The sequence below is a fragment of the Myotis nattereri genome (assembly GCF_964212035.1).
Source record: "Myotis nattereri genome assembly, chromosome: 2".
Taxonomy (NCBI): domain Eukaryota; kingdom Metazoa; phylum Chordata; class Mammalia; order Chiroptera; family Vespertilionidae; genus Myotis; species Myotis nattereri.
In genome coordinates, this window is record NC_138076.1 from 58,594,762 (window position 1) to 58,619,760 (window position 24,999).

The window sequence follows — 24,999 nt, forward strand, 5'->3', positions numbered from 1 at the left end:
TTTACCATTATATACAGTATAAAGTTATGGGGCAAATGGAAATAGTTTGATATTGGATCAGGAAAAAGCATAGAGCAATTTTGGTGTAAAAATAAGAGAAGAGGTAGATGACATAAGGGTTTTGTTTTTGTGTGGTGACTCAAGATGGCAGGATACATTGTAGCAAAATTAACTGGTCTAGGGCTCCAAACAGAGCTAATATAAAGTTACTTCAATGCAGGTGTTAGATGAGGACCAACACAGAGTCAGAACCTGGCATCCGTAACGAAGGGCTTCTTTTCCAGGGCTTTGTCGTAGGGAATGGGGCAGGCCCTTATACAGTCAATAAGTTTTTAATGAGTACCTTACTCTGCAAGGCTAAACGTGATAGGGCACAGGGGAATAATGATATTTGCACAGAGGAAATAACAGTTCCATCTCATCCCCTAAAGCAGTGGTTCTCAACCTTGGCTGCACATTAGAATCTCCTGGGAATCTCTTTAAAATCCTGATTTCTGGGCCTCATCCTCCGGAAATTCTGTATCTTTGTTACTAATGATGAGGCCCAGAAATCAGGATTTTAAAAAGATTCCCAGGTGATTCTAATGTGCAGCCAAGGTTGAGAACCACTGCCCTAAAGGAACTAATACAGCCAAATAAATGCATTGTATTACTTTTCCCTTTGCATCTCAAAACATTTACTTCTGGAAAAGCACTTTACACTACTTTTCCTTTTTACTTCAGTCCATTTGTAAATAAATCAAATATAATTCCGGCTTATAATTGCAAAACACTGATAAATTAAAAAATGAAGAACCAATGTCACTAACTTAAGATGCAAAAGTACAGAAAAGTTGCCCTCAGCAATCTTTACATCTGCCCTTCAACCTGTTCTAGTTTAAAAAAATTTTCATTTACTTCAGTGTTTTTTCATATTTGGGTCCTGACTCAAACAAACTGTTGGGAAGAGTGTGGATAAGGATTGGAAATTTAAATAGTGCTTAAATACTTGATTAACTACTATTTTTTTTAAAAAAAGATGAACATAGTCATATTTAGAATAAGCTTTAAAGTTATTTTTGTTGCACTCTCTTGTTTATTTACTCATATTATAGAACTTTTCTTTTCATTGTAGATATGTACTTTAGCTAAATTTTAGCCACCTAGCAAGTTCTATTTAAACATCATTACTTTACTAAGAGACAATGGCATCCTAACTTAGTTCAAATGGGACTTTAACTAAAGTTTTAGCATGTTATGTTCTAATTTAGAGATTAAATGGCATTAGACATTTGTATTATAGCTATGTATTTTAAAAATATTTTTAAGTAATGGGAAAAATAGGGATAAATATGAAGGATGCAGATTCTTTTCTGTGAGGTGCTCATGGTCTATTAGAATTTCTCGCCCTTTTAGATCATCGTGTGCAGTGTTCAATTTTACATCCTATAGTCTTTGTTTATGTTGTTTCATTTGTCCAGAATGCTTTTGCTCCCATTTTTCCCCCTAACCTTGCTAATATTTTCCTAGTTGACAGGGCTAAAAGTTTCCCTTGACATTTTTCTTCTCTGTAATTCCCAATAATTCTGTAGTTATTTATTAATTGTTCATTCAACAAATATTTATTGGGTCCTAATTATGTGCCAAACACTAAGCTGAGAAGTAGGTGTTGGTTGGAGAGGCAGAGGAGAGGGATACAAAATAAATAAGATGTAGTACAGTTTTTGTTCTTGAGGTACTCGCTATCTGGTGTGATCGACATATGTGATAGACATACTATATTCAATAATTAAGTTGCATTTTGATAAGTTTTAAAATGGCTTCACTTAGGAGGACATTTGAAGAGGTCTTAAAGAAAAGTTGCCAAGAAAAAGAGAAGGAATTTCTAGACATAGACTCAAATTCCAAATTTATGGAGGTATACTATGTTTGGGAAGTGATAGTTTATATGAATGAAGCAATGAATTGGGGATGGAAAGTGTGTAAGTACTAGGGAAATTAGGTTTCCCTCTCCTTTCTCAGGTAGCACTTTGTCTGTAAAAGTAGAAAAGCCTTACTTCTCTTTCCAGCTACCCATAATGTTGTTTTCTTTTTTCTTGCCTTGAGCTCATTTGTATTTATATACCTTTTATTTCTGTTAAGGACTTACAAAGGTCCCTTCTTACTCATATTTGTTTCTTCCCAGTGTTAAGTATTACACATTTTGCTCAAGGAAGGCTTTCAGTATTTGTTGAATACTAAATTTGAATTCTTGGTATTTGGTATGATCATACTGTTTTAAAGAATTCCTAACATATATGCTCTTTATCTTAATTCTCTCACTTAATTCCGTGTGATTTTGTGATGTTAAGTATTTTAACATTCTCATTTTTTTATGATAAAAGGTAGCTCCTCCCCCAAGATCACAAGTAGAAAGTAGTGGAGCTACTAGAATCCCAGTTGATGTGATTAAAGCCCATGCTTTTATGTATAGTCTACCTTAATCTAGTAAAGAGAAAAGGATAAATATAGTTATAAAGAGATAAAGTAAATATACCTATAAAAATCATATTACTTTTATTACATCTCCCAAATTAAATAAATATAAATATTCATGACCTTAATAGTTGAATGAGGACTGTGATATATGTTGAAGGTGACATGGATGAGTTTAAGAAGGCAAATTAAAATTGTGAACATTTGGAAACTACAAAGTGTGAACTAGTAGAATGTTTCATCAAGGAAAATGTAAGTAAAAAGAAGAAAGAATTAGTTAAGCACATGACATGGGAGATATTTGACTGCCTAGGACTAGAACTTAAATTTTTGGAAAACCATTTTACTTCTAGGATAAGGAGATATTTAGTGATTTGAAACTTAGAGGCACAATTCTATGGATACTTAGTCAAAAATGAAGTATTGCAACATTATGAAGTAAGTTGAATAGTAGAGAAAGTTTATATCAAGGAAAGTAGATGGTACCTCATTAGAAGTGTTCTAAGATATCTTCATAAAGTCCGTATTACCTGAATTCTTGCAGAAGCAACACTAGTCTCTGAACATCTCCATGCATTATTTATACAAACCACTTCTTACCTACTTAAGCTGAATGGAGTTCAAATATGGAAAGTAGGTTGATTTTTTTTCCAAAATTGAGGACCCTGAAGAGTTGAAGGAGAAATGAAGGGAAAATATTTGGTAGTCTCTCTTAGAGTATTGCCCAGGATAATTGGTAAAATTAGAAAATGTTTCTTGCATTTTATGTTCAGTTTCATGCTTTTGGGATACGTACTGGTGTCTGATAGTCACAGCTTCAGCATACACCAAGTTTCTTGGTTTGTTTTGTTAATAGGTCTGTGTGTATGTGTATGCGTAACATGTTTTTCAATCTTAGTAAATTATAAATATTTACTCAATGTAGCATTAGTAAATGCGCTGTCCTTGATGATTATTGTCTTTTTTTTTTTTTTTTGCATGAGCATTTGACATGTTTGGTCATGTTATTTTCACCATGAAAATTTTTCACTTATTTGATCTCTTCCATGCCTTGAAAGATTATCAGCTTAGAGTTGCGATTTGGTAATCATTAATTTACTTAGGTTTTTAATATGCTTTACTTTTCTTCACACAACTCTTTTTGCCTTTAAAATAATCTTTGAGAATAAAATGATTTAAATTTTGGTAGCTATATGTGTGTATATATACATGCATATATACTAAACTTTCCTAAATATTCAAAAGAACACTTTGCAAGTACATTTTATTTTTAAACTATAGCTTTCTATTTGGTAAATCTTTTATTTCTAATAAATGCAATTTTGTCAGGTCACTACATTTTGAAAATAACCTTACTACTCTTATAGTAAACCACTGCAGACTAAGAATTTTCTATAAATGCAGAACAAAGGCAAAAAAAAAAAAAGTGTGAAATTTGAATCCACACATAATTAACATGTATAAAATAGAATTTTATTCACAATATATAACTGTGATTAGCAGTTACATGACTTTGACATATCCTTGTACATATTAACTCATGTACTCAGACTTAGAAAATACTTGTTTGCACTTTGAAATTTAAAAAAAAAGGTGCAAGCTTTAATATTGTCAGTCGCCACATTGCTTCTTTATAACTAACTCCATCGGCATTACTTTTCACATTATTTTAATACTAAAAAAATTAAGCTAAAAAATAAAAAATGCTTTAAAAACTCTTGATACTGTTTTGTCAAAGATCTGCAACACCATTCCCTGTGAAGGAGAAAAACCATTGAGCAAACATTTCACAATTTTTTTTTAAAATATATTTTATTGATTTTTTACAGTTAGGAAGGGAGAGGGATAGAGAGTTAGAAACATCGATGAGAGAGAAACATCGATCAGCTGCCTCCTGCACACTCCCCACTGGGGATGTGCCCGCAACCCAGGTACATGCCCTTGACCGGAATCAAACCTGGGACCCTTCAGTCCGCAGGCTGACGCTCTATCCACTGAGCCAAACCAGCCACGACAACAAATTCTTATATAGTACATGGATGAGTTAGTAAGGGCATTTCTTCCCTCCCCCCCCCAAAAAAAAAAAAACCATAAACAAAAAAACAAACAAAGAACACCATTTCAAATGCTTTGAAAAGTTTCCAGTTCACCTAAAGAGAAAGGACCCTATCCTCTATCCATTTTTAAATGTGGAAGGGGATTTGGTTTGGGGGTTTGATTTTGTTTTATATTTATTTGTAGGTATATTACTAGAAACTCGTTTTTTCTGGCTTTTATGTGTCTTATATTTATGAATTAGCATATATGTATTTATATGGGTGTGTATCTATGTCTGTCTGTCCACATATATACATGAGGAAATTACAGAACTAGAGCATACTAAATAAAATCTTGTTATCTAAAATGGTTTATAATTGGATGGGAATTATATTCTTTCCTTTGTGTTGCAGTCTTGGATGATGACAGCTTTTATTAACATTTTGAATGTCCTCATTTTCTCCAAAATAACCATTTATGACAGTATTTACATAAGCAGTAAAATGTATAATTACCACTCACTGGGAAGATTTTAATTTAAGATCAGATAAATACAATAGAATGATATATTTATGTAAAATGTATATCATTTACATTTTCTTTATGAATTTGTGAAAATATTTCTTCTGGGACTATGCTGTTTTAACAAAATATTTTTAGACTTTAACATAGTGACTAAATGATCTGTGTATTTCCTAAACTTTGAAATGGAGAAAACTTGGCCTGTCTTTTGATAAAAGATTCATATTGTGTGTTTTTCTCTATGCTTGCTTAACAAAATTTGCTAACAGCTTTCAATAACATTTCCAAATGATTTTTTTTTCCATTTATAGAAGACAGAAAAATTACTTAAGGTTTTTTTATTTATTTACTTTTTTAGGGGGTATTTTAAGATGTGATAACTAGTTCACATATACTACATGCCATTATTATTCATAGTAATAGTTGCACTATCTATGCAATCTGTATTCACATTTTCTTTATAAAACTGCACTGTTTTCTGTCATGAAACAAATCTGGCTATTTTGGAACAGATAAGTTGTCAGATAAGGGGTTTTAAGGTTTCCTTGCATTGATGGTGTTAAGCTTTCAGTCAATTTTAGTAAATGGCATGACACACTATATCCATGGAAAGCTTTTGACAAAACTTATTTATCAGAATTTCCTTGATGTGTGGTTTACTCAGGTGGCTTCAGTTTCCCTTTAATAAAATAATATTTCAGTGCTGGTGCTAGAGTACAGAACAATGTTGTTACTGTGAACGCATCTTCTGCAGCTGATATCCTGTTCCCTTTCTTTGTTGATATTTTTCTTTCTTAAACTTTGTTGCTCAGAATATCTTTAATGCTAGCCAAGGAGTCAGGGATTTGGACGTATTTTCATGGACTTCCAAAGCTTTTTCCCCCGAGGTGAGTTAATGTAAGGAACAATCATATATTATTCAGGTATTTCAGCATGTATAACAATTGTACATGATATCCTTTGAAGTCTTTGCTTAAAATTAGTAATTTTTTTTAACCAAAAAAGACCTATACAAAGTGCTGCAGTTGAGTTTCCCCTGTAACCCTTTCCCCTCTACTTCTCCCAAAGAGTGTATTATTAGTTTAAGTTAAACTTTTACATGACTTCAAATTCATTGTTTAATTTTATGACTAGTTTCTCCCACAATTACATCCAAGTCTAGCTTTTTCAGAACCAGCTTATTTAGGTGGGAGAAACTTGACCCTATGATTCTTCTGTTTTTTTCGTATTCTTTCACAATGCCTTCTTGAATGTTTATCTGAGAATGAGGAGGGACTACAAATCATATTGTGGTACCAGTCTTACTTTACTGTGTTGAATTAAACATGTACTTTAGGATTGCTTGAGAGTGAAAAGCACAGTTCTGACTTTATGTCTGTCAGTTCTTTTTATACTGTTTAGTATTGAAAAGTTGGATAGACTTTGTTTTACATTTATTAATTAATATAGTTTATTCAATTAAGCATTTTAATAAAGTTCTCATATATTACCTTTCAGTGAATAACTTGCAAATATTATTAGTTTTTGCCAACACACCTGTCATTGTTTCCCTGAATAACCAAAAGTTGGAAATACTATTATACTTATAATAAAACGCTCCAGATGTATCATTAAATACCAATGAGATTATTTTTTCTCTAAATCTATTAATGTTTGCTTGTGATTTTTGATCTTATACTATGAAATTTTTGAACTTCAGTTGTAATAAGGACTAACTTGCCTTTATCCAACTTTGAAATAGCATGATGTATTTACTAAAATTGATCACCAACAACAAAACGTTTTTAAATGTTGACTGAAATCCTTGTGAGTGCAGTAGCACAGTTTAAACTTTAGACCCTACTCTCAATTCGTGAGTGCTCTGTATTCAAATTGAAGTGTTTGCAAGTATACATGCATGGTTATATAAAATGAATATTTTAAGCTTATTTTAGATTGTGAATCTAGTCTGAATTTTTCAAGTAAAATTCTTATTTCCATTAAATTGCCAATATATAGCTAAAAATTTTAGGATAAGTAAAGTATGATAATTATAGTAAATGTAAATAAATATTGTCCATAGTGCATATTTGTATAATTACAAAGTAATAATTATTAACACCACAATGATATATACAAAATATAATGTGAAGGTTGCTAGTTGCTCTAAAATTTTCCCTGCCCAAACATACTGAATTAAAGCCACAAGTACACAGAATTATTGAATCTACATTTTTTTTAACCTCAGGATTTTATTTTTATTTCCTACTACATAACGAACATATTTACATAACTCTTAATATGAGACTATTTATAGTGATAGAGCTAACTAATAATATTTTATCTTGTATAATGTGTTACTTTTTTTATTTTATTCTAACATTACTAAATATTAAAAAGTTGATTTTTTAAATCCTCACCCAAGGATATGTTTATTGATTTAGAAAGAGAGGAAGAAGAGAGAGAGAGAGAAAGAGAGAGAGAGAGAGAGAGAGAGAGAGAGAGAGAGAGAGAGAAGCATAGATGTGAGAGAAACATTGATCAGTTGCCTCCCATACAAGTCCAGACCAGAGACCAAACCCGAAACCCGAACCTAGGTATGTGCCCTGACTAGGAATGGAACCTGCAACTTTTTGGTGTATGGGATGATGCTCTAACCAACTGAGCCACCCAGCCAGGGCTACTAAATATTAATTTTAACTTCATGTTTGAGTAAGTATCTCATTATGATAATCTTTTACTGACTTTCTATATAGAGCAATTTGTAAAGTGCATATTACTGTATTTAAGATTGTAGTTTAAATCTGTTTTAAAGAAGTAATGATGAAAATGGAAGAATGCTTGCTGTGGAACTTTGATTTACATTTAGTCGGGAGAACAAAACATATGGGAAGGTTGTTATTCCTCTTCATTGCATTTACATAAGGAACAATTCATCACAGCAGTCAACAGAAAATTTAGGGCATGTTCTTTTCTTTCATTGTGGAAATGACTCTTTCATATCCAAATGCATTATATTTATGTAAAAATGTCTCTTTAATGTTAATCTGTCCTCTTTACTAAAAGTATAATTATTTTCTAAAAGTCCTCTTTACTAAAAGTATAATTAATAATGGCCTAATCTAGCCAGACATTTTTATTTATACTATATTAAGAAGTATGAATAGCTAAAATCTTATAAACATTCTTATTTCATTCATAACTAGTAAATATTAACATGTAGGTATATTTTATGTACATTTCATCATTGTTATCTCTGTTTATAGCTAACCACAGCCTTCACACTTATTTTCTCTATTTTTAAATAATTATTACAGACAAAAATGGAAGGAAATGAATATTTAGGCTTTTTAACCCATACCAACATACAGTAATGCAGTAATAATGATTCAAAATTATTCAGCTATGGTTCACATAGTAAATTATTTTTGTTTCTCCTACTGTTAAATATTTTATTAAAAGAAAAGTCAAGTACTATTATAGTTCTCAAATTGTGGTATGGTAGTCAAAAGTCTGGGTGGGGTTCATTAGCTGTTCTGCTATATTTTCTTCAACTTTATTTTAATTATTATTTAGCATTGAAAAACTGAATGACTCTTTAATGGTAGTATTGACTAATACTTCAGTTATCTTTGTTTGTATATTCTCTTTCTTAATTGACAGTACCTGCATTATAGAATTGTTGTGAAAGCTATTAATAAGAATATGTTGCAAGTGATAATAGATTGTATTTTGTTTATTTTCTTCTCCTATTCAAATTTTCAGGAACCTAAAACTAATACTGATGACTTTTTCAAAGACATAAACTCCTGCTGCCCACAGGAAGCAACAATGCAAGAACAAGATATGCCGTTCTTGCGAGGAGGTCCGGGCATGTACAAGGTAGTAAAGACGGGACCTTCCGGCCACAACATCAGAAGCTGCCCTAACCTTAGAGGTATCCCAATTGGAATGTTAGTTCTGGGAAACAAAGTCAAAGCAGTGGGAGAGGTATGGATTCTTGTAGCTTCATGACTTTAAGATATTCATTTTTAATGTAATACAACCAAAGCATCTCTTTTTTCCAAAGGTTGCCATTTCTATCCCAGGTTTTTTAATGCTAATGTTATTTATCTTTATTTGTATTGGAAATACTAATGTAATTTTTCTGTGCTTTTCTAATAATTTTGTTCTCATAATTATCCTTGTGAAACAATATTTATATTAACAAAATGATGTGTCTGTATAGATAAGTGTTTGGTATTACATATATCTTTTTATTATTATAAATGTACTATACTGTCATGGATTAACAGCACTTTAAAATATTTGCTATGGATCAGTATGGAGATGTGATATATATAAGAGGTTTCAGTTCTTTGTTCCCATTCATGTGTCTTACTGAAGTCCTGAGCAAATAAAATTACCATTTCATCAACTGTGGCATTTGCCTCAGATGATGAGCTTGAAGATGTAGTGTGTCATGCTATTTCTTAGTGTCAGAGTCATTTTCAAGTTGCATTATAGGCACTACCAACCTAAATAATGGAGTATGTTGTGTTATGACATTTTAGGTGTCTAAAAAAAGAGCCATGTGTTTTTGGATAACATTTAAAATTATTTAGGGATTATCCTTGTGCCTTAAAAATTATTTTAACAAGTCATAATTAAGCAGTATTTTACATAACTTTTATTGATTTTTGTCTTACCTTGGGCAGTGGTTTTAATTTCAGAAACTAATTTCATGGTAGATATTCATTGGAATGATTACACTATTCAAACTCTTAAACTTTTGCTGCTTTTCAGCCTGAATGCCCTGAAAGAATCAAGCCAATCAATCATGCTTTTTGTTATGTGCTAGGTAACCAATTCTGAAGGTACATGGGTGCAGCTGGATAAGAACAGCATGGTAGAGTTCTGTGAGAGTGATGAAGGAGAGGCATGGTCCTTAGCTAGAGACAGAGGCGGAAACCAGTACCTCCGACATGAAGATGGCAAGTTGGCTTACATTTGTGATTTATTCTGATTAACCTTTGAAAGCAGAAGTTTAAAGTGTATTTCTTTTATCATAAAGAGCTTTTCACGTGTTTATTTTTTTAAATATATTTTATTGATTTTTTACAGAGAGGAAGGGAGAGGGCTAGAGAGTTAGAAACATCGATGAGAGAGAAACATCTATCAGCTGCCTTCTGCATACTCCTTACTGGGGATGTGCCCGCAACCAAGGTACATGCCCTTGACCGGATTCGAACCTGGGACCCTTGAGTCCACAGGCTGACGCTCTACCCACTGAGCCAAACCAGTTAGGGCTCGCGTGTTTATTTATTTTTTTTTTTAAGTAAAAGCAAAGCTAAGCGTAATAAAATCTTGCAATTGTTAATATTTATTTGTAAAATACATGGGTACTAAATGAATGCACATCAAAGAAGAGAATTAAAAGAAAATGTAGAACATATGAATCCATCTCTGTAAGAAATGCTTTTCATTAATATGGATTTGTGAGATCATTCTTCTGTGCCAGTCCAGGACTGAATTTACCCTTCTTACCACTAAATGGAAGTTCGGTTCTCAAACCATCAATCATAGCACTTCTCCCAGGCAGTTTCATTTGATTGAATTTTGTCTCAGGAAAAAACATTGAATAAATGCAAAGCATCTTCTGGGGGTTTCCTATTTTGTTGTTAGAGTTTCAACTTGAAACTTCATTTACCTTTTTCAACAGTGATCTCATTTAATAAAATATTTTCCATTTTGTCTCCCTTTCTATTCACATGGTGGAAAAACTTGTTCTTCAGAGTTCAGCCCACACTGATCTGACAGAGTCAAGAATTCCCTCAGTGTTCCTAAAGAACTGTATTCACCACTGGAGCAAAACTGATACTATATTGAAGTTAATTTTTACTTCTGCATACCCAGATTGTTCCTATGGACAGGCGCAGAGTTTTTTGCTCACTAAGTTTATAACTTTAAGTTGAGTCACAAAAATATTTTTAAGGACATCAAAATAAATGGGTAAATTAAGCATATACTTTTCTACCAAATCCCAAAAATATAGAATAATGTCAATAGATAATACTATATGCTTTTTTATCTAAGAAAGAATAAACTTGAAATATTCATTATCTAAGAAGCAATATGGCCATAAATATAAATTCAAAAAAGTTTTGAAACCTGCTTGAATGATAGAGTACATTTAGATGTATTAGAATTATAAATAAAACATTTCCCCTTTTTTCCACAATAAGCCTTTGAGATAGGTTATATAATCTTCATTTTACTGGTAAGGAAACTAAAACTCATAAAATTTAAAATTACTTGCCTACGGTTGGTTATACAACGGGATAGATGGCAGATATAAGACTTGAGCCAGAATCTTCATTTCTGTTTCAAAATCTGTGCTCATTACACCATACCTACTGTATCAGTAATTCATTGAACGCAGGGAGAGGTCAATGGGGGAAAAAGGAGACATATGTAATACTTTAAACAATAAAGAATTTAAGTAAAAAATAATAATTCATTGAACATTATTTGGGAACCCACTCCCTTGTCTTTACAGATAAATTTTTCTTAGAGATGATGTGGTCATAAAATGTTGACATGGTAGAACTATTTTGAAGAAGAAAAAGTCTCCGTTTGATGTAAATCTGACATTTTACAAAATGACCTCGTTTATAACATATTACATATTACAGTATATTAACTACATATTCATAAATTCTCAAAGATTTTCATTTTATAGGCATATTCAGATATAAATTAAAATACCTGAAGTGAGATCAGATTTATGTAGGATATAGTTAAATAATATGAGAAGGGCTTAAGTGACTAGCAAAGGGTCTTTTCTAGCTGAATAGTCATTTTACCTGGCCATCTAGTTTAATATGTAAGAGAGGACTCTGGAGCTGGACTGCCAGGGCACAGACGCCAAGTCTACAACTTTTCTAGTTATGAGACCTCAGTCAGTTTACCGAATAGCTCTGTGTCTCAGTTTTCTCATTTACAAAATGAAGATACTTTGTGAGTTTGATATGGAAGACAAGTGAACAAAGAACAATCACTTAATGCTTTGCTCTTTATCTATACATACAGTCATAATGTGAGTCTTAATATTTTTTTACATAAACACTGAGGTGAAAAGGAAAGAAATGATATGAAGTTAGTGCTTTAAAACCACTAAGATTATTTGATACAGTATCCAAATAGTCTGCTCATTGGTATTAGTATGTAACTATTTAATATGGAAATAAGAGGACTTGGCATTATAGTAATTTATTTCTATAAAGTAGTATGAGCAAAACAAAGGCTTTCCTCTTTGTAAAAATTCTTTATTGGTCTTTGGTATCCATAGTTAAAACCTAGTAAGCAAAGTTACTGCTATGGTCAAAACAGTTTACACTTGGTGCCAGACCATTTGAGTCTACAGGGTGAAAGCGATGCTATCATTTCCATTCAGATGACTGTTCATGAGTGTTTTCCAGAAGAAATATTCCACTGCTGAAATATCTTATACTAAAGAGCATTGCCTAAGGGAAGTGCTATGATTGGTTTATTGAAAAAAGTCTAAAAATGCTGGTAAAGGGTAGATTGTACACTACCATAGTTACAGCAGAATTCTGATTTACTCCACCATGTTCTTCTAGTTCTGTTTTCTATTTAAAGGGATGTTGACTTTTAAAAAATAAATTTAAAACTTTTTATTATTTATAAAGTTATTTTTAAAGAAGTACTTTTCCTTTTTACCTTTCATTCAGCAGTTTTTATTTTTTGCTTTTTTTTAGCTGGCATTATATCACTTTAATTAAGATATTAGTGCTTTTAGTATTATATCAGTTAGAATTTTATAGCCTCTAGATTGTTAATAGAGGATTAATTTAGCTTACCAATTTTATGTTGTATTGTTGCAATTGGTAAACTAGGTAAAATATTTGCCATTTCTTTCTTGAAATAAGAATTCTGATACATTTGTTGACTTCAGGATGCATTAATAACTCTGACTACATGTCTTGGCTTATTATCTTTTTATTTAGGGGAAACTATCTTTATATAATAAGTAAAAATAAGTTAAAATTTAAATTTTCAATAATTTTTGCATTCAAAACTTAAAATATTTCACAAGTGAAAATTTCTTTTGGTACCATATACTTAGACATTTTGAAGATGTTTTTCCTGTTTGAATAAAAATATACAAAATGTTTTGATTTCTGGTTATAGGGCATCTATTTTTGTTTTGTAAAATGCTCTTGTTTAAATTTGTTATAAATATGAGTTTCTGGTCCAGAAATATTAGTGTACTAAATTCAGTGATGTATTTCTACCACAATAAAAGTAAATTGGCTCCATAAGAGAATATCCCATTTATAGATTTTACTGTGTATTTAATAAATGAAAAAAAAGATTTGTCATGTACTTTGTCAGTAACCTAATTGGTAAACTTATTATCAAATCTAAATGTGAGGTATTTTTAAATCTGACTATCATAAACATTTTCTTGAATTATCTCTTTGTTCTTTGAATAGGGAATAACACATAAAAAACTAATTTTATAGCTTTGCCTTTTATTGTAGAACAAGTTCTTCTGGATCAAAATTCTCAAACTCCTCCTCCAAGCCCTTTCTCAGTACAAGCGTTTAATAAAGGAGCAAGTTGCAGTGCCCAAGGATTTGATTATGGACTTGGAAATAATAAAGGTAGGTTTTTAAAAGTAGTCTTTGACATACCTTATTTTAATATTTTTATTACCTTCTCTTGTACGCATTTTAGTTATTCTTGACCTACAAAACTTCATTAAAGTTTGTTCCTAGAAAACTAAGAGCCAAATGTTTACAAAGATGTTTCTTTAGTATTTGTGTTTTTGTCAGTTTTAGTTTAAGTTTATAATTAAGTTTACTTATTTGTTACTATTTTAGAGACACTCATTTTGAACTTGCATCATAAAGATTTTGTGTCATTATAGTCAAAGAATTCTAATTATTAGGAGTAATGTTAATAAGCAAAAAAGAACTTTCTAAAATGATCCACTTAAAATAAAAACATTTTAAGTAATATTTTTAAATAATATTGTATATCAGTTTTATTAAATTTGTGGGGTTTTGAATGTCTAACCAAGTTATCTTAGTTCATTTACAATTGCATTACATTATATCTTTGGGTTTGGTATGTATAATGAACCCTAAGCCATCTATAATAATCTATAATAACAAAAGCATAATGTACTAATTAAACTGGACTGCCGAAAGACCTTCCGGGCGTCATTCCAGATGACCTTCTGGACGAAGCTGCGGTGGCAGGGGCCGAGGCAGAGGCAGCCGCCACAGTGGGCGGGGGCCAAGGCAGAGTGGTTAGGGGCGATCAGGCAGGCAGGCGAGCAGTTAGGGCAGGGGTGGGTAAACTTTTTGATTCGAAGGCCACAATGGGTTCTTAAACTGGACCGGAGGGCCGGAACAAAAGCATGGATGGAGTGTTTGTGTGAACTAATATAAATTCAAAGTAAATATCATTACATAAAAGGGTACGGTCTTTTTTTTTTTTTTAGTTTTATTCATTTCAAACGGGCCGGATCTGGCCCGCGAGCCATAGTTTGCCCAGGGCTGAGTTAGGGCGATCAGGCAAGCAGGCGAGCAGTTAAGGGTGATCAGGCAGGCAGGTGAGTGGTTAGGAGTGATCAGGCAGGCAGGCGAATGGTTAGGAGTGATCAGGCAGGTAGGCAGGCCAGCAGTTAGGAGCCAGTGGTCCTGGATTGTGAGAGGGTGCAGGCCAGGCTGAGGGACCTCCCCCTGCCCCCCGTGCACTAATTTCGTGCATCGAACCTCTAGTATGGATATAGAATGTATGTAACTTTTTGGGCTGCATGAATGGAAAAGAGCAGCATCATGGACAGTTGAAACAATAGTTATTTTGAAACTAGAAGCCCGATGCATGAAATTCGTGCAAGGGGCTCGGCCCTCGCAGCCCTTGCTGCCTCGGCCCTCACAGCCCTGGCTTTATCCTTAAGGTTGTCTGGACGTTCATCCGGAAGTTCGTCTGGACAGTCGTTCTGCTCTTTGTTCTAATTAGCATATTAGCTTTTTATTATTTTGAAATAATTTATACCTGAATTTTAATCAAAATTTCATTTGTATATAAATTCAGACATATTCATGTTCTTTCCTATGAATCTGACTCCTGCAAAATTAGCCATATAGTCAACAGGTAGCATTCAGTTGGATGATAGGTAAGAGGGAGAATAATTCATGGAAATAATTTTAATTTAAAGTGTTATTTAAACTAATTCTCCTGATGATTTCAAGAAATAAATAGTTTCGTTATTCCTTTCTTACAGAGCAAGTAAAATAATGAGTCTATAAAAAATAAAATTACCTCAATGTAGAGGAAATATTCAATTTAAAATAAAGCCACTTCATATATTATTTTCCACAGAATATTTTTATGAAGGAAGCCTAACCACAAGATTTCTTTTTGGTTTGGCTCTCCCTGCTCTATTGTGCTGATCTCTCCTACAGGTTTGCGTACCATATGCTTACTCATTTCTGGTAGTTCAGATTTCAACTAACTTTAGCTAGATCTTCATATTTAAGTAGGGTAAATTCTTGGTGGTGTCTTCTTTATGTCCCTTTCTAACTTTGTCAATCCTTAAGTTAAAATCTCGACGCTTACTTACCACTACTATACTTCTATAGTAATCTGTTTTAAAGCCATGTTTAGTTCAATTTGTATGTTTTCAGTCTCTAAAATGTCTAAATTGTACTGGTGGCTATCACTTTAAAATCAGTATTTAAAATGTAATTTATAGGGCATCCATAAAAATCAACTTTTAAGAGATACAAACATTGCCGACAACATGTGTTATTAATAAAAATGATATATTACTTTTTAGAAATGTGATTTGCTAATATGGCTCAAAAATAGCATGTAATTATTAATAGGCTTTTAAAGTATTTAGGTGAAGCAAAGAAGTATGAAGAACTTTAATCTGAATAAATATCTAACATTTATTTATTATCATACCTTTAATAATAGTTCCCATTTTATTTAACTCATACTATTCAAGATCAAGAAATTATTTTTCTTTATAAAATTCATCATAATCTTTAAAATCCTTTTTTAACGTACAGCATTAATTTTTTTAAAAAAGTAAAAATGTACAGGTTGTGTGCACAGCTCTTTCCATATAAAGCTATTCCTGTTGGTGCTTCATTTGAAATGTTCATTCATGAGGTTTATTATACATAAGGAATGTGGCTCTGTGAGGTGTTGTTTTCCAGTTGTGCCTATGTCTGGGAATATTTTTTTCTCTTTAGCATCATTTAAACTATTTTATATATATTCTCATAAATGAGAAACTATTATCTATCCAGTTATATTACTTCTGTTATTTTCCTTTATATTTACGTTTAAGGGAAAATGTCAGAATTCATATTTGAGATACTATTCTAATAAATTAGATACCTCATATTCCTTTTTATCTTATTGTCATAGATTTTATATTACTCATTAAAGCAAAAGAGATCATGCTTTTCAAAATGTATAATTTCTTCAACATTAACTTTTAAAAATGAAAATTTTAACTATAATATAAATATATTACTAAGTTAATAACATATACTTTGCCACCCTTGAATTCCACATTTAAAAAAAAACAAAACCTCATCTTATTTGCTTATTCTTTGCATGAAGTGTACTGTATATGAGGTAGGGTGATACTTAGTTATTGTCAGGTACTACATACAAGACATTTAGATCTTCACTTATTCTTACATGATGTTCAATGTATCATAGGTTCTTCATAGACTTGGTATTCTCACATGCTGCTGCTAGATGGTGTATATGAATTTAAATGGATTTGGGCTATTCTAATAGATTCTGTGGGGTACTTCCAATAGTAAAACAACATGAAACTTTTGGTCCCTAATTTCAGGATAATGATCACCAACTTCCACGTATTTCTGAATTGGCATAGTTTTATTTAGTGTTTGACTATCTGAATGTCATAAAACACGGCTTACTTTGCCATTTTGGGTGTTAATAACAAGTTGTAGTTTTGACTGTTTTGCCCACTGCAGGTGACCAACTGAGTGCCATATTGAATTCAATTCAGTCACGGCCCCATCTCCCAGCTCCTTCCATCTTTGATCAAGCTGCAAAACCTCCCTCTTCCCTAGTCCACAGCCCATTTGTGTTCGGACAGCCCCTTTCCTTCCAGCAGCCTCAGCTTCAGAGTAAGTCTGTCAGTCTTACCTGCCTCATTAAGCTATTGCTGAAGCTTTGTTTTGAGTTGTTTATCAGTTACTAATTATTTATCAACTCAACAGATTGGTTTTACTTAATGAGGACTGTTATTCCTTCCCACATTTTTTAAGCATTTAAGCTATTCTGAGCTAAGACATTCTGCAGCTAAGAAATTTGTTTTTAATCACACTTTTTTAAGTGTAGTTATTAAAATATGACTTACACTTTCTAATTCCTGTATTTGCAAATATGTACTATAAAACATGTTAGAAAAAACATTTAATTTAAAATTTTATTTTATAATATGCATGACTATGCTAAGCACCAGTTATAGGGATAATGTTCTTTGTTTTCTGTTGGATTTTTGTTACTTAGAGATTCCCCAAGAGAATAAACCTATTTCACTATTCCAGTAGGTGGAAGAGAGAATGTACTGGGCAGGTTTGTTTCATTTAAGTGAATTTGTTGCTCATAAAAATGTATAGCAATTTAGGTTTCCAAATTTTTTTCAAATTGGTTTTTCTTCTCTTGCTTTTTATTTTTTTGCTGCTGTTCTCATTCTTAACACATTAAACTGATCATTTGATTCCAGTTCAGCCTCCTAGGATTACTCTAGCCTTTCATCCATGATAATACGTCACACCAATATGGAAAATAAACCCCAAAAAATTACACTTAACTGAGTGTCCCTTTATCTTAATGACCTCCTGATGCTTCCACATAAACTTCTCTAAGTTCCTTACAATATGACAGTATGTTCTTCTTAGCCTTCAGTTCACATGTTGGCTATATAGTATGTGAATACACTCACTGAGTGAGACAGTTTATGAAAGTCTTAGCTTACACAACCATTATTTGGATTCAAATGCATGACCTCTTTGCTTTAATAAACTATATCCACACTGATGTCTAAGTTATTTTTCTACAAAATTACTTTGATAACTGTTATTAGGATTACTTAAGATAATGCTAGTTCATTTAGTTTTTATTAGGAACCAGGGTAGTATATATATAGTTAGCAAATGATGGTATTCACTGTGATATAATTATCTAACAAAGGTAAAACACATGCAAGATTATAAACTTCTAGATTTGTGCTATATATTAGGTAAGTTCAACTAATGAAGTTAGTTTAGAAATATAAGCAGTATCAATTTAGCTAATCATCTCTATATATGACATTCACTTGAGTGTCTCTTAAAAGAATTTTGAGGAAATACAATAGTGTCACATGTATGAAATAGTGTTTTTTCTTTCTTGACAAGCATTATTGAAGGATAAAGAGGAGTAAAGACTTACTTAGTTTATTCATTTTATGGAGCAATAGACTTTTTTATTTAGATGTATTCAGGTTGCAGGAAGTTTTAAAGGTAAGAAAAAGGGAAAAAAACAAAGGAAAATAAGTCATAATCAGAAAACTCATATTATATGTATAAAGTTTTAAACAGAAATTACTCTGATAATGTCTTGGTGACAACAGGCAGGAGAACTAAGAATAAGGAGCTGTTTGTTCTATCTAAAGTAGGGGTAGGAAACCCTTTTTTTCCCCCAAAGACCATTGGATATTTATGTCATTTGCGGACCATACAAAATTATCAACTTAAAAATTAGCCTGCTATATTTGGTCAAACATTTAATTAATTCACTCCTAATGGCTTGGCAGGAGCAGTCCAAATTATTTTGTAAGTTTTTTGCGGCCCATGGGTCGGATGTTTCCCACCCCTGATCTAAAGGGTCATTACAAGTCTTCTCAAAAACAAGTGTAATACTATTTTTATTTTACCAAGTTATTTAATGAAATATTTCAAAATGAACTATAAAGACTAAGATAAATCAGATTTGTCTCTTCGAAAGGATAAGTTTCCTGCCGGCATGTGTCAATATAATTTTATGCATATTGTGTCTAAGTGTTATCAATACCCCCACTTCCTTTGCCACCGTCTTGGGATAAATTTGAAATTGTTGCCTAGAAATGTCTCACCAATTTTCTGAATCATTACTTGCCTGTACTGTAACAGGAATTACTTAGATCTTTTTATATACCTCTTATTCTCAGCAGCATTTCACTGAAGTTTGACTTCCAAATTCCAGAAACCAGAAGATTTAATCTTTAGCATAACTAAAAAAAGGCTATGGAATCCAAAAATAGTTTTTAATATTTTGGAAATAAATTAGAATTGTATTTATCATATCTTATTAGGAAAATTAAATGTGGCAGAGTGCCCATTATTAGGACTACCTGAGTAAGTTATCCTTTCCTGAACTTCACTGCCATCCATTCCACCAGCATTTCATCTTGCTTTAGAAGGTGGATTACGTATACTCCCTTTACTAGTTAGTAAAATGAGAATCACTTTTGTCTTATACTTTTGTGATACTAAAATAAAACGTATAGAAAATCATATTGTTAATTTTTGCTAGTATGGATCATTACCACTGTGTATTAAACACTGTACTTAAGCACTCTAATGCATCCTCATTTGAGATAATGTCTCCATTTTACAGATAAGGAAACAAGCTTAGAGAAGATAAATGATTTATTATAGAAACAGTCATAGTAAGATGGTATATCCAGAACATGAGGTAGTTCTACTAACTACAAAGGCCATGTTTTTAAATATTCAACTTTGCCTACTGATGATTAATACAAAATCTATTCATATACATAATTTCTGCTTACATTTAGTTCTAGCATCTAGAGCAGTGGTTCTCATCCTTCCTAATGCCGCAACCCTTTAATACAGTTTCTCATATTGTGGTGACCCCCAATTTCATTGTTATAAATTGAACATAATTAAAACATAGTGATTAATCACAAAACAATATGTAATTATATATGTATTGTCCAATGGTGTTAGGCGACCCCTGTGAAAGGGTCGTTCGACCTCCCAAAGGGGTCACGACCCACAGGTTGAGAACCACTGATCTAGAGTATTAGCCTTAGATTGGTTATTTTCCCCTTTATAGTTTAATTCTAAGAATGTAGCTTGGTTTGAAAGGAAAAGATTTCCAAAATGTCATAACTCAAGTTCCCAGCTAAGTAGATGAGCTCTACAGAGATACACATGAACTACCCCCATGTCAACTTTATCTAACATTTCTATGAGCATTCTTATTAGTAACTAGAGGCCCAGTGCATGAAATTTGTGCACTGGGCGGGGGGGGTGAGGGGGGGGTGGGGGGGGGAGGTGTCCCAGAGCCCAGCCTGCACCTTCTCCAATCTGGGACTCCTCGGGGGATATCCAACTGCCAGTTTAGGGATCGGGCCTAAACTGACAGTCAAACATCACTCTCACAATCCGGGACTGCTGGCTCCCAACCGCTCGCCCGCCTGCCTGCCTGATTGCCCCTAACCACTCCCCTGCCAGCCTGATCACTGCCTAACTGCTCCCCTGCCATCCCATTCGCCCCCAACTGCCCTCCCCTGCCAGCCCAATTGCCCCCAGCTGCCCTGCCATGCTGGCCCAGTCGCCCTCAACTACCCTCCCCTGCCAGCCCGGTCACCCGCAACTGCCTTCCCCTGCCAGCCCAGTCACCCCTAATTGCCCTCCCCTGCAGGCCTGGTCCTCCCCAACTGCCCTCCCCTGCTGACCTGGTCGCCCCATCTTTGAGGACATGGCAGTCAGTTAGTATATTCCCCCCTTATTGGCTGTGGGCGCCGCCATCTTTGTGATGGCATGAGAGTCAATTAGCTTATTCCCTTTTTATTAGATAGGATTCTTTAGGATGTGTTTTTTTCTGAAGCATAATTTTTTTCACTAATCTCTGCAATTTGAAATAATATGGCAAATTAATTTGTTGATTTTTTTAATTAGCAAAATTATTTTATTATAAATGTACACATACCTGTATATATAAACAAGTTACTTCACCAGTTATTCTAGTGAAATAGAATAATTTCAGAAATGAAAGTTATAAATTTTCCTTATCTTACCATGCATGAGTGAGAAAGAAGTATGTTCTATAATTTACTTTTTTATTTCAAAATTATTTGTGTAGTTCTTAGACCTAGTAAGCAAATTGGCAATAAGATTCTAGTGGACTGAGGTAGAGAATGACATCTGTACCTGCTCTCTTAAGATTTACTCTACAGGGAAAAGAAAACAAAGTGAAACTAGGAGAGATGATGTGACGTCTGGAGATGTTTTTGACTTACTTGTTTTTTAATGGAAAAAAATAATATCAAGATTGTTTTCTAAGGAGAATGATCCAATAGAGAGAGTAAGAAATTGATGATGCAGGAGACAGGAGAATTGCTTGAACAATATTCTTGCATAGGAGAGAGGATGAAATCTAGCACATGGTGGAAAGGTCAGCTAAGTAGGAGACACATCGTTTATCTGTCCTAACAGGAGAGAAGGAAGAAGGCACAGCGTTAGGAGCTTGAGGATGTTTTTCTGTGGTTTTTTGTTTGTTTGTTTCAGTAAAAAAGGAAGCTGACAACATCCCAGAGTTAACATATGGAGGGTATGTTGGTAGTTTGAGGAAAGGGGGAAAAGGTATGAAATAGAAATGGCGAACACATTTCAAACATTTACCATATAACAGACACCATTTTAACCACTTCGTATGAATCAGCTCATTTGATCATGCTAGAAAACGTGCTTCAGTTGAGAAACTTAATGCATTTGTAGCTGAGAGTGTTAATGCCCTAGTGGCAGCATTTTAAACTAGGGAGATTGGGGCCATTGTAATTGGTCTTATAAGCCATACTTAGTAGATTAGATTTTATCCTCTAAGTATAGGAAATAAGAGGGGGGGAGCAGAGGAGGGAAATATGTAGTTCCACAGAATTTTAAACAAAAGAGTGACAGGATCAGTTTTACATTTATGCAAGAACTGAAAATATTATGAAAAAGATCCTGGAGAAAGGGTGAAAGTTAGAGGCAGGAAGTCCAAAGAAAAGCTGAGTAGGGCTTTTAAACTAAGTAAATTATAGTGGGAATGTAAAGGAAGAAACAAGTTTAGAAATACTTAAGCTATAAAATGCACAGGACATGCTAATCACAGTTGGGGGAGCCAGTCTAGAAGGAAGTCAGTTTTCTTGTTTTTGTTTTGAAAAATAAAACTCTTACCTAATATCATTAACAGAATAAAAAGTAGATTTTAAGAAAAAAATTAGGTTGTTTGGGTAATTTAGCTCCAGTAAACTAATATAATTTGAATATGAAAAGCATATTTGGGGAAAAAAGCATACTTGGCATTTTCATAACTAACAAATTGCTGACTGATAAGCTGTAAATACACCATCAAATTATTTCTATGTACATTTAGAGTAAAAATGAATCACTAAAGCATTTTCATGATTTGCAGTTAATTTAATTTAGAATGCTTTTTTTTTCAATCCTCACCCAAAGACATTTTTTTTTCATCGATTCCAGAGAGAGAGAAAAAGGGGGAGAGGAAGAGAGAGAAACATTGATGTGAAAGAGAAACATCAATTGACTGCCTCATACACCCTAATTGGGGATAGAATCTACAACCTGGGTTTGTGCTCTGACCGGGAATCAGACCCATGATCCTTTGGTGTGAGGACCAATGTTCTAACCACTGAGATACATCAGCCATGACTAGAAAGCAGTTCTCAAAGAATTTAAATTCTACTTTCATATTAGGTCTTCCTTATTTCTCACTCTTCTCTAAAACTTCTACACTGTAGTATATCTCATTGCTTAGACTTAGCAAAATTAAAACTATATATTGTTACAGCTTTATTGAAATTTAAATGTATACATTTTGATGAGTTTGAACATATGCATACACCATGATACCATCACCAAAGTCAACTAAATATTTATCTTTTTAAATGAGACTTTTCATCACTTATCATTAGGGAATGACTTTCTTCTCCCTCTCCCTTCAGTTTATTTAAGAAATATGTCATATGATGGCATAATTAGTTGCTAGTGTTCAAGGTGCCCAAAAAGTCATCTAGCTCTTATTTTGGAGATACAAGAATTCTCAGTGACTTGCCCAAAGTTATACAGTTAACTAGTAACTGGAAAACCTAAGACCTAAATAAGAGAGACTTAACTCCGGTAACTTTATTTTTCAATTACATCTCAATTACCTTACATAAACTGTAAAAATTGGAAAAGCCAAGAGGTCATTTCCTCTAACCTTCTTATTTGTACCTTAAATCCCTTGGCAACATCCCTGATAAACTACCAGATGGGAAAGTAACACTGCCACAGGCTGCTCTGGTTGTCTGTTCTCAGTTTGATAGAGAATATAGAAGCAAAGTCCTGCCCCCTGCCTCCCAACAACAATGAAAGAATGGAACATGCCTCTAATTTATCTGTGATTCATCCTTTTCCTGGGTTCGAGGCAGTGACTGGTTCTTGCTTTTTTATTCTTTCTGCAAACAAGTATTTTATCCTGAAAGCCTTTTAGTTTTGTTTGCAACTTTAGCTGTCTTTGTGCTACATACATGTTGTATCCTTCTAAAGGCAGGACATGGTTATGGTTATTGTTAATCACCTGAACAAACACGTCTTGTTTCTCTGATGTATAAAAACTATTTTTTCCTTTGCAACTAATAAGCAATTTTGGGAAACTAGGTTTTTCTTTTTGTGTGTCTCCAGTCACTGTTCAGGGAGCAATCTTTAATCTTTTATTGGAATTTTTTGAAATATTCTAAGGCCTAGGATATCTAATCTAATAAAAGACAAATAGGGTAATTAACCGTATCTCCGACACACTGCCCATTGGCTAATCAGGGAAGTATGCAAATTAACCTCCAACCAAGATGGCGGCCGGCAGCCAGGCAGCTGAAGTGAACATGAGGCTTGCTTGCTCCAGTGATGGAGGAAGCCAAGGTTCCCCACCTGCCGCGGCCGGGCTCTGAGCTGCACTCTAAGAAACAATGTTGCAATTATAGAAGCCAAACAAACCCCAGATACCTGCTTTCAGCAGCGGAGGCCTCAGAGCTGGAGCTGCAACACTGTTTCAATTATAGAAGCTAAACAAACCCCAGATACCTTCTTTCAGCAGCCAAGACCTCAAGCTGGAGCTAGCCTCAGAGCTAAAGCCGGCTCTCAGCTAGAGTGACAGCCATAGAAGGTAAATAAATCCCAGAATAAAAGAAAAAAAGGAGAGGTTGGGAGCTTCAGTCGCCCGCCAGCCTGAAAACGGCCCTCAGCCCCTCACCCAGACTGGCCAGGCACCCCAGTGGGGACCCCCACCCTGAAGGATGTGTGACCAGCTGCAAACAGCCATCATCCCCTCATCCAGGCTGGCCAGGCACCCAAGCAAGATGCCCACCCTGATCCGGGACACCCTTCAGGGCAAACCAGCCAGCCCCCACCCGTGCACCAGGCCTCTATCCTATATAGTAAAAGGGTAATATGCAAACTGACCCTAACAGCAGAAAGACTGGGAATGACTGGTCACTATGACACACACTGACCACCAGGGGGCAGACGCTCAATGCAGGAGCTGCTTTCTGGTGATCAGGGCACTCTCACATGGGAGGAGCTCTGCTCAGCCACAAGCCATGCTGATGGCTGCCAGTACAGTGGTGGTGGTGGGAGCCTCTCCTGCCTCCTCAGCAGTGCTAAGGATGTCCGACTGCAGTTTAGGCCTGCTCCCCGCTGACAAGTGGACATCCCCCAAGGGCTGCCGGGCTGCCAGAGGGATGTCTGATTGCCATCTTAGGCCCAATACCCCGGCGAGCAGGCCTAAGCCAACAAGTGGTCATTCCCTGCGGGGTCCCAGACTGCGAGAGGGCACAGGCCGGGCTGAGGAACCCCCCCTCCCCCCCGAGTGCACAAATTTTTGTGCACCGGGCCTCTAGTATAT

The 24,999-nt window shown here is 34.1% G+C and overlaps 1 protein-coding gene across 5 annotated transcripts in view; it reads left to right on the forward strand.

Moving 5' to 3' along the window:
- Positions 1-24,999, forward strand: part of MYCBP2 (MYC binding protein 2) — a 310,493-nt gene that overhangs the window by 223,505 nt on the left and 61,989 nt on the right. For 2 of the 5 annotated variants that reach the window (XM_081083309.1, XM_081083312.1), the window contains exons 53-57: positions 5,826-5,900; positions 8,758-8,982; positions 9,833-9,965; positions 13,539-13,661; positions 17,034-17,189. In XM_081083309.1, the coding sequence (XP_080939435.1) occupies positions 5,826-5,900; positions 8,758-8,982; positions 9,833-9,965; positions 13,539-13,661; positions 17,034-17,189 (712 nt within the window). Of the gene's footprint in view, positions 1-5,825; positions 5,901-8,757; positions 8,983-9,832; positions 9,966-13,538; positions 13,662-17,009; positions 17,190-24,999 lie in introns of all 5 variants that reach the window. The other 3 variants (XM_081083308.1, XM_081083310.1, XM_081083311.1) reach the window with 3 other exon arrangements.